This window comes from Furipterus horrens, unplaced genomic scaffold (assembly GCF_987537825.1).
Source record: "Furipterus horrens unplaced genomic scaffold, mFurHor1.1.pri manual_scaffold_7, whole genome shotgun sequence".
NCBI classification, from domain to species: domain Eukaryota; kingdom Metazoa; phylum Chordata; class Mammalia; order Chiroptera; family Furipteridae; genus Furipterus; species Furipterus horrens.
The window spans coordinates 12,676,026-12,692,769 of record NW_028327177.1 but is presented as its reverse complement, the minus strand read 5'-3'; the positions used below and the strand labels follow the sequence as shown (position 1 = coordinate 12,692,769).

The 16,744-nt window shown below is 41.2% G+C and overlaps 1 protein-coding gene across 3 annotated transcripts in view; it reads right to left on the bottom strand.

The window, feature by feature from the left end:
* Positions 1-10,484: 10,484 nt before the first annotated feature.
* MRPL13 (mitochondrial ribosomal protein L13) overlaps positions 10,485-16,744 on the bottom strand; it is a 28,846-nt gene continuing 22,586 nt past the window's right edge. For all 3 annotated transcript variants that reach the window (XM_090283411.1, XM_090283412.1, XM_090283413.1), the window contains exon 7: positions 10,485-10,761. In XM_090283411.1, coding sequence (XP_090139537.1) covers positions 10,740-10,761 — 22 coding nt within the window. In that variant the 3' untranslated portion in view covers positions 10,485-10,739. The remainder of the gene's footprint in view (positions 10,762-16,744) is intronic.

Sequence of the window (16,744 nt, the reverse complement as noted above, 5' to 3'; positions counted from 1 at the left end):
CCGTGGTCTGATGAAAGACGGTGGAGAACGGACTGAGCTCGCTCGCGGTGTTGCCAGGACTTGCCAATGAACTAGAAATGGAGACTAACAACTCGGTGCATGGAGATGCGTCTATATCCGTCTGGAAATCACAGATTTGGGGCAGAAAGGTTAAAAGGTTCAGTTTGGGAGACACCTGAGTGAGAAGTGGTAAACAGGCGAGTTGGCGCTGGGGAGAGCTGACTGGAGTTGGGGGTTCAATCGCCATGCTCAGGCAGGGAGCAGTGAGGCCACAGGAATGAACGAGATCCCCTGGAGAGTTTCCCGCCTTCTGCTATCGTTCCATTTTTGTCTCTACAACTTATCCAACCTAGTTTACTGTATTTTATTTTTAAATATATCTCGCAGCCAAATATTCTTTAAACTACAGCCACAATGAACCAGTTGCAAAACCCTTTTTGCATGCTCTCTCTTGTTTCTCTATCTTTGGCATTTTTTTTTCCCCTGCTTAGAAAGCCCTACTTTTCTGCCTCACCCCAGTTTTTTTTTTTTTTTTTTTTTGGTTGCCTCACCCCAGTGTAAATGACCTACTTATGTCCACACCCAACTTTCAAAACTCAGCTAGGCTTCTCTTCCTGAACCCCAGCACAGCCACCCGGACAGCCTAGATCTGCAGTTCCCTTCCCCAGGTAGTTCCTTAACCTCTGTGCTCCTGTGTTACTTGCGCGCGCTCAGTAAGAGGCTTCAGATGGCCTACGGTGTGCTGAGCACTTGACAGCTGCTCAATAAACGTTTGTATAATAGTTTCCTCTTAGCACAGTTTCATTTATAAGCGAAGTTAAGTCACGTAATCTGTCCACAGTGGAAAGATTTCTCTATAGATTTAAGCCAGAACATTTGGGAGACAGGAATAATGCCTAGGAACAAATTGACAGTTTTTGTAAAAAGCCTGCATATTCAGATTGATTAGGTATTTCAGAATACAAGGAAGAGGTATTTGTATTTTGTCTTTGTATAAATTTATTCATTCATGTGTTCATGTATTTGTCCATCTCTCTGTGTGTTCATCCACCCATCTAACAAACTTCTAGTTAGTATCTGCCATGGGATAAGCCAAGTGTCGAGATGCTGGAGAAGACAAGATGAACACAATGGCATAGGACCTTCCTAACCTCTTGCTTTATGTTGAAGCAGGTAAGGTCAACAGGACCAGATTGTGAAAGAGCTATCCTATGCTAAAGTGTTCTTATTTCTGCCCGAAGGCAATAGGAAATCAGTGGGTATCTTTAACCTGATTGGGCTCATTATTTGGAAGCACAATATTAATATAGTGGACATAACAGATGAGTGTGGGGGAAAGTCAGGGAAGGAGAAAGTGATTTAATGAAGACTTGCCTTGTACTGCTAGCTTCTGTTCCGGACACATTATATAAAGCTGATTTTTACACATTAAGGTAAGTATTCCCTTTTTACAAATAGTCAAACATGCAAGGTAGGTAACATGTCCAAGGATACACACATACATCAAAGAGGCAAAGAAGGCATTCCAGCTCTGAGTGGACTGCTCCCATGGCTCACGCCCCCTCCCCTGTGTGTCCCATGCTGCCTGTTACAGTAGTTCAGGTGGTGAGGGCCAGGACCACAGCAGCGCAGTGAGGAGTAAGAGGAGAAGCCAGCTTTGGGAACTGATGGGGAAGTACTATGGGAAGAATTTAGCGATCGATGTTGGGTTGGAGATAGGATAGCAGGCAGAGGTAAGAATGGCTTCAGGATTTCCAGTTTGGGAGACGGAGTGAATGGTATTTCACTAAGGGAGAGAGAGACTTGAGGAGAAAGAGAGAATGGTTTCAGAATGGCATGGTGCTTTTGAGGTTTTTCTGCTTTTACCAGAGTAAGTGCAGTATTAATAGCATATAGGGGCTTAAGAAGGATGGAACAGGGTGGAATAATTTTGGGTGACTAATTTAGTTGTAACAACTGGGCAAGAGTTAATCCCTTTGGGCTGTACCCAACAAGAAGGGCTGTTCAAATGAAGAATGAAGGTTTCCAAGGTGTGAACCAAAATATTTGGTTTAAAAAAATCATAACTTTTTATGCCGATTTGACGCGGCATTGGAGAAACTGATGTAAGGGGTTCCTTTGTGCTAGACAAGTTCAGAGTCTAGAGAAATCCTTTGCCACAAAGTCCTGGCTATTCTATACTTTTTAGGATAACTCTATCATTAACAAAAATTACATGAATATACTTGCAATAGTTTTACATTATTATCAGGCTGAATTATTTGATTAAAATTTGGCTGACACAAGATACATCTATTGTTAAATGAAAAAAAAAAGCAAGTTGCAGAATAGTATTCTAATATTTATCTATTACTCTGTTCATCTATATGTATTGAAAAATTGGGATGAATAAACTCCATACATAACCATGGTTACCTCCTGGGTATGGGATTGTGGGGAACATTTACTTTTTAAAGTGTTAATTTCACTCAACTGTTAATCTCTAATGTTTCTATATTGTTTGAAAAATATTTTGCAACAAGAATGTGCTCAGAAGCTTAATATTTTACAGGAAAATCACAAAAGATTTTGGAGTAAAAGTCTACTCTATAAAATAACCTATTACCTTTTAAATATCATTCTAGTTAATGATGTGGAAAAGTGAAGAGGGATGAATCACTGATGTTTAGAAAGATGGTAGGTGATGCTCATTTTATAAAAACAAAAAACAAACAAACAAACAAACAGAAAACAATAAAAGGGGCAGTAGGCTAACTGCATTACCAGGAGTTGTAGAATGACTTGCTTAACTTGGTGACAGTTAGGAGCATAAATGAATAGATGTTAGTAATGACTTATTTTTCTGTGTATCTTGCTAAGTAAAAAAGGAAAAATTAGATCCTGGCATGAGTGACCATATTTTGTGACTTGCTTGTTTCTTTGTTTAATTGCATTTTATCTTAGTGATTAAACAATATCCATGACCAATATGGTAAATTCAACTTTATTAACGTAAATATTAAGAAATGTTTTGTAACAAAATCCAGAGCAGTAAAACTATCTTTTTGCTTAGCTCAAAAATGAATTTTGTATGGTAACAAAGCAAAACAGTGAGACAGAAAAGCGTCATTACTGAAGACATTTTTATTTCTCGGTCCCCAGTCATCTGACCCTGATTCAGTGGGTTCTGAAAAAGTTCTATCTCTGTTGGTCCTAAAAGTCACATCACAGAGGTATTAACCAGCTCAACTTTCACTATGAGAAATCATTTGGATCTGAATGTGCTTTGTTATTGATTAGATGTAGGAAGACAGTTGGGTTATTAGAAAATCCATGGGTTTTTACGTTACTTGTCCTTTCTCTTGTATGTGTCTATATTGGGCCTGTTAACTGGAAAGCTTGGAGGGTGAAAGGGTTGAACTTCACAAAGAGCTCTTTTTATAAACATTTCAGTTATCAGATCTGGACACGACAGGAAGCCCTGCTAACTAAATCTCTCTTGTCACTGGCCGCCTGCTCATGTTCTTGGAGCGTCACCAACATGTTCTATATCTGATGCCCCTCTCAAGTGTGAGCATGCCTCATCCAACCAGGCTAGAGCTACCACTGAGTAGCAGAAAAACTACAAAACTGGATACGATTCAAAAGCTGACTGTACAGGAGCAGCAACCATTTCTCCATATTCTCCAGCTCTGTGGAAAATTTCTTCTGTGTACCTAGCAGTCCATAGCTGGGGTGCTTTCTGAAGGAATAGGATCCGTGTATACCTGCATGGCTAAAACTAACTTTAAAGGGTGGGACCATTTACCCTGCTGCCCGCTTATCCAGAAGCTTGGTGATATGGAAACAGGCTGATGGCTTCTGCTGTCATATTTCTAGGTGGTTGGACAATGACATGTGTGGTTATCAGAAAGACTGAGGCTTGGACTGCGTTTCTAAATCTTAACATTGACTTTTTTAAAAAATTTTCTTTTCATGCCCATCAAAGCAGGCACTGGCTGCAGAAATACCAGTGCGTTTGGAAGCAATCACCTGCTTTGTTACTCCTTAGGGACCTATATTAGCTTGGAGTTGCCCATACCTTCTTCCCTGAATTGGTTCAAGTCTGGAGTTCTCATCTCCCCGGCTCTGGTATCACCAAAGAGACACTCCTGTTGAGGTCTCACATAATTTCGTATTGGCTGCTGTGTTAGAGACTAGCTCCCTTCAGCCAAAACTAGATTCTCCTCTTCTTGAATACAAATTAGTTGCTTATTGCCCAGATTCCATCAGTGTGGACTACATGACTTGTTCTCAGCCAGTGAACTATGTATATGAATTCCAAGTCAAAAGAATTAGGAAGTGTGTGTGTGCACCTGCTCCTTTCCCATTCTCCACCTGAATGCAGAGGACTCCGAGGTCTTATGGGAGGGTGGAGTCATGAGGTGGAAGGTGTTTGGGTACCAAAATAACTTTGTGGAAGGCCAGTGACTAATCAGGAACATTTGTATTATATTATTAGATGAATAAGAAATAAACTTTTACTGAGTAAGTGCCCAGAAATGGATGTTGTATTATTAGCTAGTATTACACAGCAAATATAGCTGCTGTCACTCATGCAACAGTTATTTATTATAGACTATAAGCCAACTATATGCCAGGCACTCTTTTAGAGGTTTCCAAGAGCCAGAAACTGTGCTAGGTGCTGGGGATACACAAAAGAAGACATGTTTTTGTTTCATCAATGGAGAGAGAAGCAATTATAACACAATAAGGGGGTGCTTATAATGTATTATATGCAGGGAGAAGAAATACCTAAGAATGCCTGGGGAGAACTGAGGTGCATCAGACAGGGTGGTGCTAGGGTCGGTAGAGGATACCTGGAGAAAGTTATTCCATGACATGGAGGCACGAGGGCATGTCTGTCTGGGCATCAGCAATGTTTAAAAGGGACTGGGATGTGATAATAGCAGTTGGACATGAGAATGGAGAGGTGAGATTACAAAATTCTGGGCAAGTCCTAGTGGCCTCAGTGAGGAGTGTGGAGTTTAAGCCAGGTGACAGAGAAATCACAAAAATATCCGATCCTCTCCATGCATCACCTCCATGGTGGCAAAATCCTCTAAGCCCCTGACATTGGTTTACACTGGCCTATGAGATATTAGTGCATATAACACAAGGAGAGGTTTGAAGTTTGCTCACATAAGTTTGCTCTCTTGTTTCTGCCTTTTACCAAGAACACGTGCTTCAGGTAGCTGCCGGCCCAAGGATAGCCAGAGACATGTGAAATTGACCTGGGCCCACGCTGCGGCTTGGAGGCAAGCCCCACCAAGCCCAGCGCAAGTCAGCTGAATTCCAGCCAACCCAGACTTAACCCCAACCTTCTGCGTTTTTATGGAGGTTTCTTTATAGAGGCATAATTGATTATATCTCTGGCTATTAGTGATTGATCCAGCCTCCAGCTCTCTCCCTCCCCAGAGGTTGGGGGTGGGACTGAAATTTCCAACCCTTTCTCTAATCACATGGTTGGCCCCCTGGCCACCAGCCCCCATCTTTAGGTGTTTTCCCTAAGTCACCTCATTCCCATAACAAAATACATATTTATAGCTCTCATCGTTTTGGAAATTCTCAACATTTAGGAACTCTGGGCCAGAAATAGAACACCATGACAGCAAGGAACTTTTATTCACAAATGTATGTCAAGCACACAGAATAGTTTCTAGAATGTTGGTTGACTGACTGATCCCTTGTTAATATAGACTGGAGAGTTGGCTATTCATCACTGCTTCCAAGATTTAGACTTCCAGATCAAATTTTCTGAAGAGTATTCATATTCACATTTCTCCATGATTTACTGGCTCTGCAAACGCACCGTGCTGGTAACAGTGCATAATAATAAAATAACTTCTCTCAGAAGTTATAAAAAATACTTTATTTGAACTTTGTGAATCTGCCAAAAAGTCAAAGACAGCTGCTCTATGCCCAGAATTTTCTCTAAATTTCAACTCTTTTTAGTTTCGTGATTGCTGAAGAAGATGCCAGATGGCGTCGTAATTGCAGCGTTGATTCTAAACGACTTAATCCAGGTCGACAAGCCGGAGCTCCACGCCAACCTAGAAAGCACAGGTGTTCCACTAGAAAGAGGCCAGTCTTCTCGCAGCCACTGTTTACAAGGCTTTAATAGGTATTAACTTTGGAATTAAAAAAGTGAGGGCCGTAAGCGCGAAGTTAGGCCTTGAAGTAAAGAGTTGTTTGACATCAAAGAGCTTCTCGTGGACCAAATGGCAGGGGCACAAACGGGTGTCTCCTTCAGAGGTCCCGTTGATGCGGTCTGCATGTGGAAAATGTATCCTAGAGCGGCCTGGCAGGCAGCCCAATAAAAGTTGGCCCTCAGGGGCGCTGACCGTCTGTTTTACCGGTAGCAGAGCTCAGTTTGCATTCTCTTAAGGCAAAGCCCTGAGCAGTAACCATGCTGCAAAACCACTCAACTCGTACTTTTAGATTTTGGGGCAGAGAGAGAATTACTATATTTCTCTGTAAGAGCTTGTATTTCAGTTGAAATGGAGCCTTACTGACTTGGAAAGCTCAGCCCTGAAGCAGGGTTCTATCCAATTCAAACTGGGCATTGTAGGGATTGGCAGTGGGATCCCTCCCGGGACTTTGGGCTTTGCATGCAGACTCAGAACTTGCTACCTATTCCACGGCAAAAGTTTTCGGCCAGGAAAGACCTGGACATTTAATGTTGTTTTTGGCGGAGGGTTGTACGAACCCTCTTTTCCAGGAGAAGGTAGGAAAACAAATCAGTCAACTGCAGCATAGAAAAAAGATGGGGGCACAGGCAGAAAGACAGCGTCCGACTCTGGTTTGCAGGGAATAAGCAAGAAAGGAGAAGGAGCCATTCTAAGACTCTGATAAAAACTGCAATTTACATGCAGGAGCCTTTTTTTATTTCCCCAATAATAGTTAACTTTCAACATCATTCGGTATTGGTTTCAGGTATACAGCATAGTGGTAAGACAGTCATATAATTCCCCCTGATATTTCCAGTTCCTACCTGGTACCATGCATAGTTAATCACAATATTATCGCCTACAGTCCCTATTCGGTACTTTCCATCCCCATGACTAGTTTGAAACTACTCATTTGTACTTAATCCCTTTGCCTTTTTCACTCAGTTCCCAGTGCCCCTTCCTCTGTCAATCATCAATCTGTTCTCTGTATCTGGGAGTCTGCTTCAATTTCGTTTTTTCATGCATGCATATTTTTTTAAAATCTTCATTTGGGTTAAACCTTACAAAGTGAAACAGAATTCTGCTCTTCAGTCCTTGTAAAGATGGCAGCATTGCTTCGTGACCACCAGCCCTCGTCTCTGGGCTACCATATGGCCTGGTATGTCTAAACCAAGAGACGTTATTTATCAGTCTCACCAGTCACCGTCCTTACTATCCACTTTGTAAATTTAGAGTAGAAATTGGGATAAGGAAGGGAAGGATTGCAATTCTGGGCAAAGGATGGCTTTAAAGACCTGCTTCAGAACCCAGCTTTATTTTGGCCCACCTGCTAGGTCCTGATTGAACCCGGCAGATGTGCCACACCTGGAGGGGAGAATAGGCTGTGATCACAGCATTACTCTGCCCACTCAGGAGGACTTGGAGTGAGGTGCTCCTTGCTCTGACCCAGCCATGGCAAAGCGATGGCACCAGACTTTTGTACAGTACCTCTCTTGTGGCCACTTCTACTGGAGGATGTGACAAACCAGCAATTACAGTGAGTACATCTGTCCTATAACGTGGCACATGCTTATGGGAAAATGGAGTTTGGGCAGAAAACACAAACCTTGAACCATCTTGTAAGCGATACAGGAAACCACCACAATTTTAATGTAAACATCGTAAGTTCATAATAAAGACACATTCTGTTAAATATAGAATGTTATTTTGACAAGACGTGAAGTTTGCTTGGTAGAGGTGTTTATGGTTTTTTGAATGAAATGGGGTAGATGGCTGTGGCTTATTGTCCTGTTTTTTGTTCCTCTGAACTGGCTTAGAACAAATTCGACTTTTTAATTTTGTTCATCGCCCCCTCTCATAAAGAAGCTGTTTGTATGACCTCAAATGAGATCAGATGACACAAAATTGCTCTTATGCTGCATGAAGCTTGTAGTTACCTTGGGCCCAGTGCAAATGAGTGCTTTTCAGTGTTCGGTTCCCCGGAAAGCAGGCGATTATTGAGAAGTTAAGATTAAGCTCAGTTTCTTCATTTTTAGTGTTATCCCCTCTATTCATCACTGGGGTTACTTTAGGCCGACTGGATATTGCAGTGGCACACTTTCTTATTTCGAACCTTCGCGGTACTTGAGGCTTTTCCTTTTTCCCTTTGCTACTTATAACCAGGACATTTCCTCAGGTTTTACTGAGAAACTACAAGAGGCAGAGCACGTGGGTAAAATGGAGAGATAAGGTGTTCTGTATTCTTCTTCCACAGGTCATTACTCTCAGCTGGACGTTTTTCCCTTGTCCCTGGTGTTACCCAATAGAGCAGCACACAGGTGCCCGGGGGAAAATTGCATACGAAATGCCACTCTGGTTTTAGAACTTAATTCCTTATTTATGGGCACTAATTCTCACAGTACAGATGTACATAGCAACAGAATAGACCAGCTGCTTTTCCTTCCCACGATTCCTGAAATAAGTAGGGTTTCCTTTTTCTGCAAGTATTTTTATTTTTTAAAGTTCTCTTCTGTTTCTTCTGTACCCTTTACTTCCATAGGAGCTGCGATTCCATTGGCCCAGGCCGTCTTCGTCCCTCAGGTTGCCAGGTCCCATAAACTGAGTTGTGACTTTATTTGACTACTTGGGGTTGTGGTCTCTAAGGACACATGAAGGTCAGGCTGTGCAACATTCAAGCCCTGGCAAATGGGTCGCTTATTTGGTGCAAAAGTCTCTCTGCTCTGGTTCTGAATGCAAAATGCAGTTAGCTCCTAACCGCTAGGAAGAGCCAGTCATTCTGCCAGCAGATGGCCCGTTTAGGGCTACATAGGACTGCAGGGTTAGGCAGACCCCCACCCCCACCCCCACCCCCCCCCAGCACGTCAGGTGATAGTGATTAGTCTCAGTATTCTGACTGAATATTTAATGTTATGATGACTGGGCTCAACACTCTTACAGAGCGCATTGTTATCATCTTACCTCTTCAAATCCTGCAGTCTCGTCAGAAATAAGGACTTGGTTCTGTGAGCGTTTCTCAACCAAGTAATACGTGTCAGGCACCATTTGAGGTGCTCAGGATACAGGAGCAAAAAAAATAAATAAAATAAAAATCCTCCTGATTAACAGCTGCTGTATCAGGAACTGGGGGGCTTCTTACATCCTGGCTCACAGCGAAGGTGACCAATCAGGAGTTAGGGTCCAACACTTTAGATCTGCCACTTCGTTGTGGATGGAGCGGTTGGCCTGCGCCAGGTTAGGCTTGCTTTATTACGGAATTTGTGGTATGTAAACATAAATGCACACTTTTTCTCACCTAAAAGTGGCTAAGTCCACAGGCTTTGGGGCCAGTCAGCCTGGGTGCAAATCCTGAATTTACCACTCATCCGTTCTGTGACCTTGTCCAAGCTACTTATTGCTGCCTCAGTGTGCCGATTTTTAAAAGGGGAGGATAACATATACACATTATAGGATTGGTATATGGATTAGATGAATTAATTTATGTAAAACAGTTGTGTCCAGCACATGAGCAGGCAGTTGCTAGCAATACTTCATATTTAACGCCAGTTACTTTAACGAGACATCACAGGCCACGCAGTTACGTCGGCACCTCCCACACTCAGGTGCCCGTACTTCCAGGTCCATCTCTAGCTCCTGTCCACCCTGCAGTAGCCTGTATGCTCTTTGCTGAGGCATGTGTCGGGGGAAGTTGTGTAATTTCTGTTTTCCCAGTGCCTAGCGCTGGGCCTGGCATTTAACAGGCAGGCATTCAATATATATTTGCTGAGTGAATGGAAAAGGCAGTCTGAAATCTACCCCTTGACTGGTTAGGACAAGAAGCGGAGGAAAAAACTATCATAAAAACGGGCAACTACAGTGGCTGAGCAGCTAATTTCCAGAGAAGGGGTTTTTGCTAAATGATTCCAGCAGCCCAACCTGAGTGCCCAGCACAGAAGAGAACAGCGGCCTACAGAGATGGGGACAGGTGTGGAGACACAGCACCACGGCGCGGTGGGAGTTCCAGGGCGCAGCCAGGCATCGCTTGTCACCGCGCTGTCCTGGGGCCCTGGGGCTGGAAGGGAGGAGAGAGTTGTTCGTAAACACCTCAGGGCAAACCTCACCCTACGGAGCTGGAGGGAGCTGGAGGGAGGACTATAGGAAGCTGGGAGGTCAGACAAAAGAGTCGCTGAAAGGCAAAGTGAAGGCAGGCTGTCTTCCCAGCCGGCAGGAAGCGAGATCAGGAACCTGATGTCCTCGGATGGGCAGTTGTTGGCAAGTAGGGCTCGTTTTTTCATAAAGGAAAAACAGTAGTTAGCCAAGGAACCGCCTTTATTCTTATCACCACTGATAACACTCAAATCCAATTACATGATAAAGCAATTCTATAACAGAATGTATTTTATTGCAACTTCCTGCTGAAGAAAGATCCCGTCCTGACCTTCCTCCTCAAACTTTCAGCACCCAAACACATTTCCTGATCAGCGCAGCGGTTTCACGGGGCCCTGCAGCTTAGGAGAAACTTATCAGGAGAAAGGTTCAATCACCTCACTGGGATTTTCCGCAATTTTCGTTCTCCTACAGCCGGGTATCTTCAGGCCTGCAAGACAAAAATCAATACTTATGTCTTCACGAATCATATTTCATTTTTACTTGCCTGATGAAGGAAGATTATTTTTCTGACTTAATATGAAAGTAACTGTTCATCAAGAAAAATCTACAAACATTGTACCTAAATTTGTGGTGCAAAACACTAAAGCCAAAATCTTACAAAGTAGAATGGTTAAGTGCCGATTCTCAAGTTCTTCGAGAATATAAATATACTTCACTTTATACCTACGCATGAGTGATTTTATAACTTAAAAGCTTGAAGTTAATTTCTGTGTTCTATTTTAGAGTATTTCTTTCATAAAGTCTTTTTCATAGAAAGGATTACTGTGATCTTTAAAATCCTATGAAGAATTTACCTAATAAATGCATATTTTGAATGTGTAATTTCCCTATTTATTAACATATGCTAAATTTAATTTACATTATGACCCATATACAAAATGAATATATAAACAGTAACTCTGATAATTTCATTACACACATATTAACTGGTCTTTTCCTCATATATATTTTATAGAATTAATTATACCTGAAAGCTGCTTCTAGTAATAAGTTGAAACAAAGAACATTATTAGGGAAATGTTTAATCATGACAATGAGGAAAAGGAAATTAGGAAATGCAAAAATAATTACAAAGTGTCCTGTAATTTTTCACATATTATATTTGTAGGTGTTGAGCTCATATGGAATTTTCAGAAGGAAGTCAGTAATAAGTAAACTAGATATTTTTGAAACACCTGTAAAAATATTCGACAGTTTGAGTTCTAATAAAAAGCAGATGAACTCTGTTTGCCCTAAAAGAACTAACCCCTTTCTACATTTATAGTGTTTTCTTCAACAAAATACTCATCACAAGATACCACACAGCCCAGCTACGAAGACCAGCAGCCCAGTGGCCGAGTAAATGAACTGTATTACAACTTAAAGCCATTATTTAACTCCGAGGAACCCAGGCGCTGGTCTGGGAAACAAGCCAAAGATGCTCCCCCGAATCAGCCGTTCTGTAACACGAAGCGACACTGCAGCATTGTGTCACTGTTTCTGAGGTCTCTTTGCAAATGTAAAAACTGCACCCAAAGTCTGGGAAATGACAGCGTGGTGTGGCAGCTGGAAGTTGCTCCGGGGTGCACCCTTCCGATCCTTGGTATGTGCCTCGGTGCAGTCAAAGCCGTGAGACGCCAGTACATGCTGGGAAACTATTTCTTCTCCTGTCCAGCTGGTTCATTTCTTTCACAGGCGATGCCACTGAAGGAAATCTACACCGATGTCCTAAAAAGAGTCTCTGCACCTCCAGCTCAGTAAATCCAATGTGCTTAGTCACAGCCCACTAGTTTCCTCAGCAAAGGGTAATTTACTAAGTCCCAGCGAGATGGCAAAAGCACCTTCTAAGAGAATTTAGGGGTAAAATGGAAGTGTGTGTGAGGGTATCATCTGTAAGGAATGTAGACCTGAAGGCAAGAGGGGCCTAATGAAGCCCACATTTGTTTCAAGGTTGTTTGGAGAAAGGGAGGAGGATGAAGATGAGGACTCTGCTAAGGCTACAGCGGTGAGGGGTAAGATGAACAGGTTCTGGATTTAGGAAGCAGCAAGGTAACTGGAGTGAGTGGGAAGAGGGACAGGAGGACCGGGGGGTAGCGGAGGGAGGAGCCCCTGGAAAGTGATGACACACAGATGATGGCTCGTTTTCCGTTGGAAGGACTCAGTGAGTGGCGATGCTACTTCGTTTTTCAGGACGGAATACAGGCAGAGGAACAGGTTCTGAAGGGAAGAATATTGGTTTCGAAAACGATGATACTTGGCCATGGCAGGCAGCTAGCAATCAGTTTAGAAGAAATGAGGCAAAGGGGAAGACATCTGAGAGCCTCTCAGATGCTTTCTTTTCCGTCCACTTCCGCATATCAAGTGGCCCTGCTTAAAAATCTTCAAGGGCCCTTCACTGCTTTGTCAAAGTTCAAGCACCTTGGGATTCGATGCCTAACCCTCCAACGACACAGCCCCAGCTAACCTTTCTGAGTCATTCTTTCTACACTTTATTTCTCTACATTCTGGTCCCATTATTTGTCACTTGCTATTGCCCAGGAAAATAACTTTCATACCTCTCGATTCGGATATTTGACATTTCCTTTGTTTGGAGCATCTCATCTTTTATCACCTGAAATGGACTTGGCTAATCTTTCAGTAGGCACCTCAAGAATCAGATCTTCTGAGAAGCCCTCCACAGCTCCTCCTCTCTGACTTTGGCAGGGCTCCCTTCTCTGAGCTGCCAAAGAACCTCATGCATGCTCCTGTGACAGTGTTTCTGAAATTATACTTGCACTCACTTATGGAAATAAATGTCTTTATTTACATAAATAACATGTGCTAAGTGCCTATTAGATGCCATGAAGTATAACTACTCCACGTGCCACATCTCCTTTTATCCTCCTCACCACACTGTGAAAAAGACATTATCAAGCCCATTTCACAGTTGACAAAACTGAGGCTCCAGCACATGTGAGCACCATTTTATTCTACGTGAGTCCTATCAGGCTGCCAGTTCCTTTGAAGGCAGAATCCTTACGCCACTGCCCTTATACTTCCCATGATCAGCAGGGCCAGCATGTAATGGATGCTTGTAAGATATCCGTCATTAGGGTGTAGTGACTGCCTTGAAAATGGCCTTTGTTTACAAACTCATCCTTTCCTCTTTCTATTGACAAGTAATCAGCATCTTCTGCAGATGGTTAATTAGCCTCATGGGCATTGGGGCAGCGGGAATATAATGGCCAAGGCACTAGATACTGTGGATGTTGGCCTAGCTGGAAACACCAGCTCACACTGCAAACCATTAATATTACACGGCGTTAGGAGGTGCCCCTGTGGAGAAAAAGGGAGGTTCTTGCACTAAATATGCACCTATTTCTTTCCACACACAAAGGAAAGTGGGCACACATACGATGCATTTGTATCGCTTACTCCCTGCCACTAAAAGAAGAAATCCAAGATGAAAGAAGAACGGGGGAGGGGAGGGCTGTCCTTCTGAGTGCTTCCCACACTTTAGTGTGCACGCAAATCACTCAGGCTCCTGTTGAGAATGCAGATTCGGATTCATGTCTGATTCTGCACTTCCTGCCTGCTCCCATGCAATGCAATGCAATGCAGTTGGTCCATAGACCACAGGCTGACTAGCAAGGGTTCACCTCAGACCTCACAGAGCTACGCACATGACATAGGAGGTGACCACCTGAAGGTGCTGAAGAAGCAAAAGGAGCACCTTCCGTAAGAAATGTCTAAACTATGCTACGTCTCACGGAAGGTCACAAACATCCTTCTTGGCCAAAGATGGTTACATTTGATACGTAATATTCTTCCTGGCTCTTTACCCACTATAGGATGTTATTAACAGGTAGTTTTATGCTCTTCTAATATAATAATATGTAATTTTAAATTATGATAATGTGTACTGGATATTGAAATTCCTTTGGTGTCTATCATCGAAGAAAGATTGTAAGTTGTGGCCCATGTAGCCTTAGTAATTGAATAAATGTCAGTGTATTTTGGTTCTTTAAAAGTTGCTAATCCATAAATGGCAACACTAATTAACCAGAAGTGAATTCTCAGATTATGTTTCTATCCTATGTTAGGATCTACCTAATCTCTTTATTAGATTAAATAATTTTCAAGAGCAAGAAACCTGGCATCTAGTATATTGGTTTTAACATTGGGTGATTAATTGTTATTTGAAATGTTAATGAAATGGCTTAATCTTTTGTCAGAGAAATGATGGGTGAATTTCTAGTCTATATATGCTTTAATTCTTTGTTACTGTTCCATTACAAATAAATTATGAAGTTTTAAAATAAAAGACAATATTATATAAGCTTAATATATTTGTAAATAATAACAGTATTCTAAAATAACCTCAGGAAACCTCTGAAGAGACATATCAAATACTGTTAGAGATAGCTAAGCTAGATTTTTAAATAGAAATTTATTCCTTGACAGAACTATAAGTTATAACTTAAGAAAATTAAAATGATCTTTTTTTACATATATATTAAACTACAGACTGTTAAGAAAATTTCTATGTTAGCTATAAGTTTAAGCAAGTTTTTACTTAAGCAGCAAAGACCAACATACAAATTTAGCACCGTTCACGAATTAAAGGTCGGTTCCTCTTTCAGGGAAATAAGACTCCACTCATTCATTCATTCATTCAACAAAGATTACTGATGTCAGGTGCAATTGTAGACAAAGGAACATAGGAGTCAACAAAACAAAGTCCTGTCTTTAGCTCTAGAGTGCATTTTCTAACACACACACACACACACAAACACGCACACACACTCACTCTGGCCTTTAAAGTGAAAGCTAAAAGTTTTAAGCTTTCATATATGTGCTAAGGGAATACTTGGTAAATTAATCAATCTTCAAAGGCTTAGCCAACATAAAACTTTCTCTAATTCATTTTCTATACTGTGCTATTCCATAGCTATTAAATGTTTCACAGTAACAGTATTGCTTTATACAAATAATATCATCACTTTTTTATATGAGAAAACAGAACTTACAAAAAGACCCATCTAAGCTACAGAAAATGTTCTATGGTGCTTGTGATTGCTCAAAATTAGTTAAAATCACACCACCATACTTTAAATACTTCTCAATTTTCTACAGCAATCCTTCACCGTAGATGTTCCTATACAAAATCCTGCCTGCCACTCATTAGAATGAAGCAATTACATCTCAAGAATGCAGACTCAAACTAGAACATGGAAATCATAGAGGACAACACATTTGCATTGTCTTGAAAATGGGACATTTCCATGCAAACACACATTGACTTGAGTTTGAAAAATCATTTGGGAGATTTCAGTTTTCACCGTGCAATGGTAAGAAATCCATTTGGTTTGTGAATACAATGAAACATCTATAAACACACGGTTTGTGTCACAGTTTAGAGACACACAAAATTATCTGTCCCATTAAGATTATTTATTTTCTAAAGGGGAAAAAGCATCTGAATTTCAGTTGTAAATCCATGAAATTGGGTATAACTGAAGTGTAATAAATCTCAAAAATATTTTATTCTCCCTTAGGTCTTATGTCTTTTCATTTCTAAAATAATATTTTTCAGTATAGTGGTTACTCCAACAAAATATTTAAGACTACAGTAAAATTTGGACAGTCGAGTAATCTTAAAAACAGTACAGGTCAGTTTGACTTTTAAGTCATTTGCTTTATATAGGTGAACTTATTTAGGATCAACCATTCCGGGAAATCTGGTGACATCACATAGTCCTTGAACTAAAGGCTGTCCAGGTCACAGTGAGGCAGAGCAATGGTGACTTTATTCTCATTTCTTCTGCCCCTGCACCACCAGCCTGAGTAGAAAGTTCGACAGCTCTTAGAAAACAAACTAACAAACAAAACTCCTAAACTCATAAGATGGTTAAAAATTTGTTTAAGTCATATTGTTGTTTCTTCAATTAAAACAGTAATTGTTACATTCAATTATTGTATTAAAATCCTATTTTCTGTCAGCTGAGATTGTAAATGATTTGGTTTTGGTCATTTAAATAGATTGCTTTTTATTTTAACAGCTAGTTCTAATCTGTTCATATCCAACAGCACAGTTCAGCACAATTTAGAATGCCTAATTTGGGCAAAATTCTGCATTGGAAATACTGAAGTATATGGTTTAAGCCAATGCTGAGCTGGTTAAAATGGGAAAGTTGGAATGTAACCTTGCTCCCCAAGTCCAGCTAATAACTTCTGACTCCGAAGAGCAGCAAATTAGGTTAAACCTTGTAGGAAAATGCCACATGACTAGACTAGCATGAAATTATGGAAAATCTTGAAGATGTCTTGATTCTAGCTTCTCATGGGTTTTGAAAAGGTAAAAATCCTTCTCCAGTGTCTTTGAAGTCTTTTAACCTGAAGTACATTTTGTAAAGGCATAGGTAAAAATAGTCTGTTTGTTTTTTCTGGGT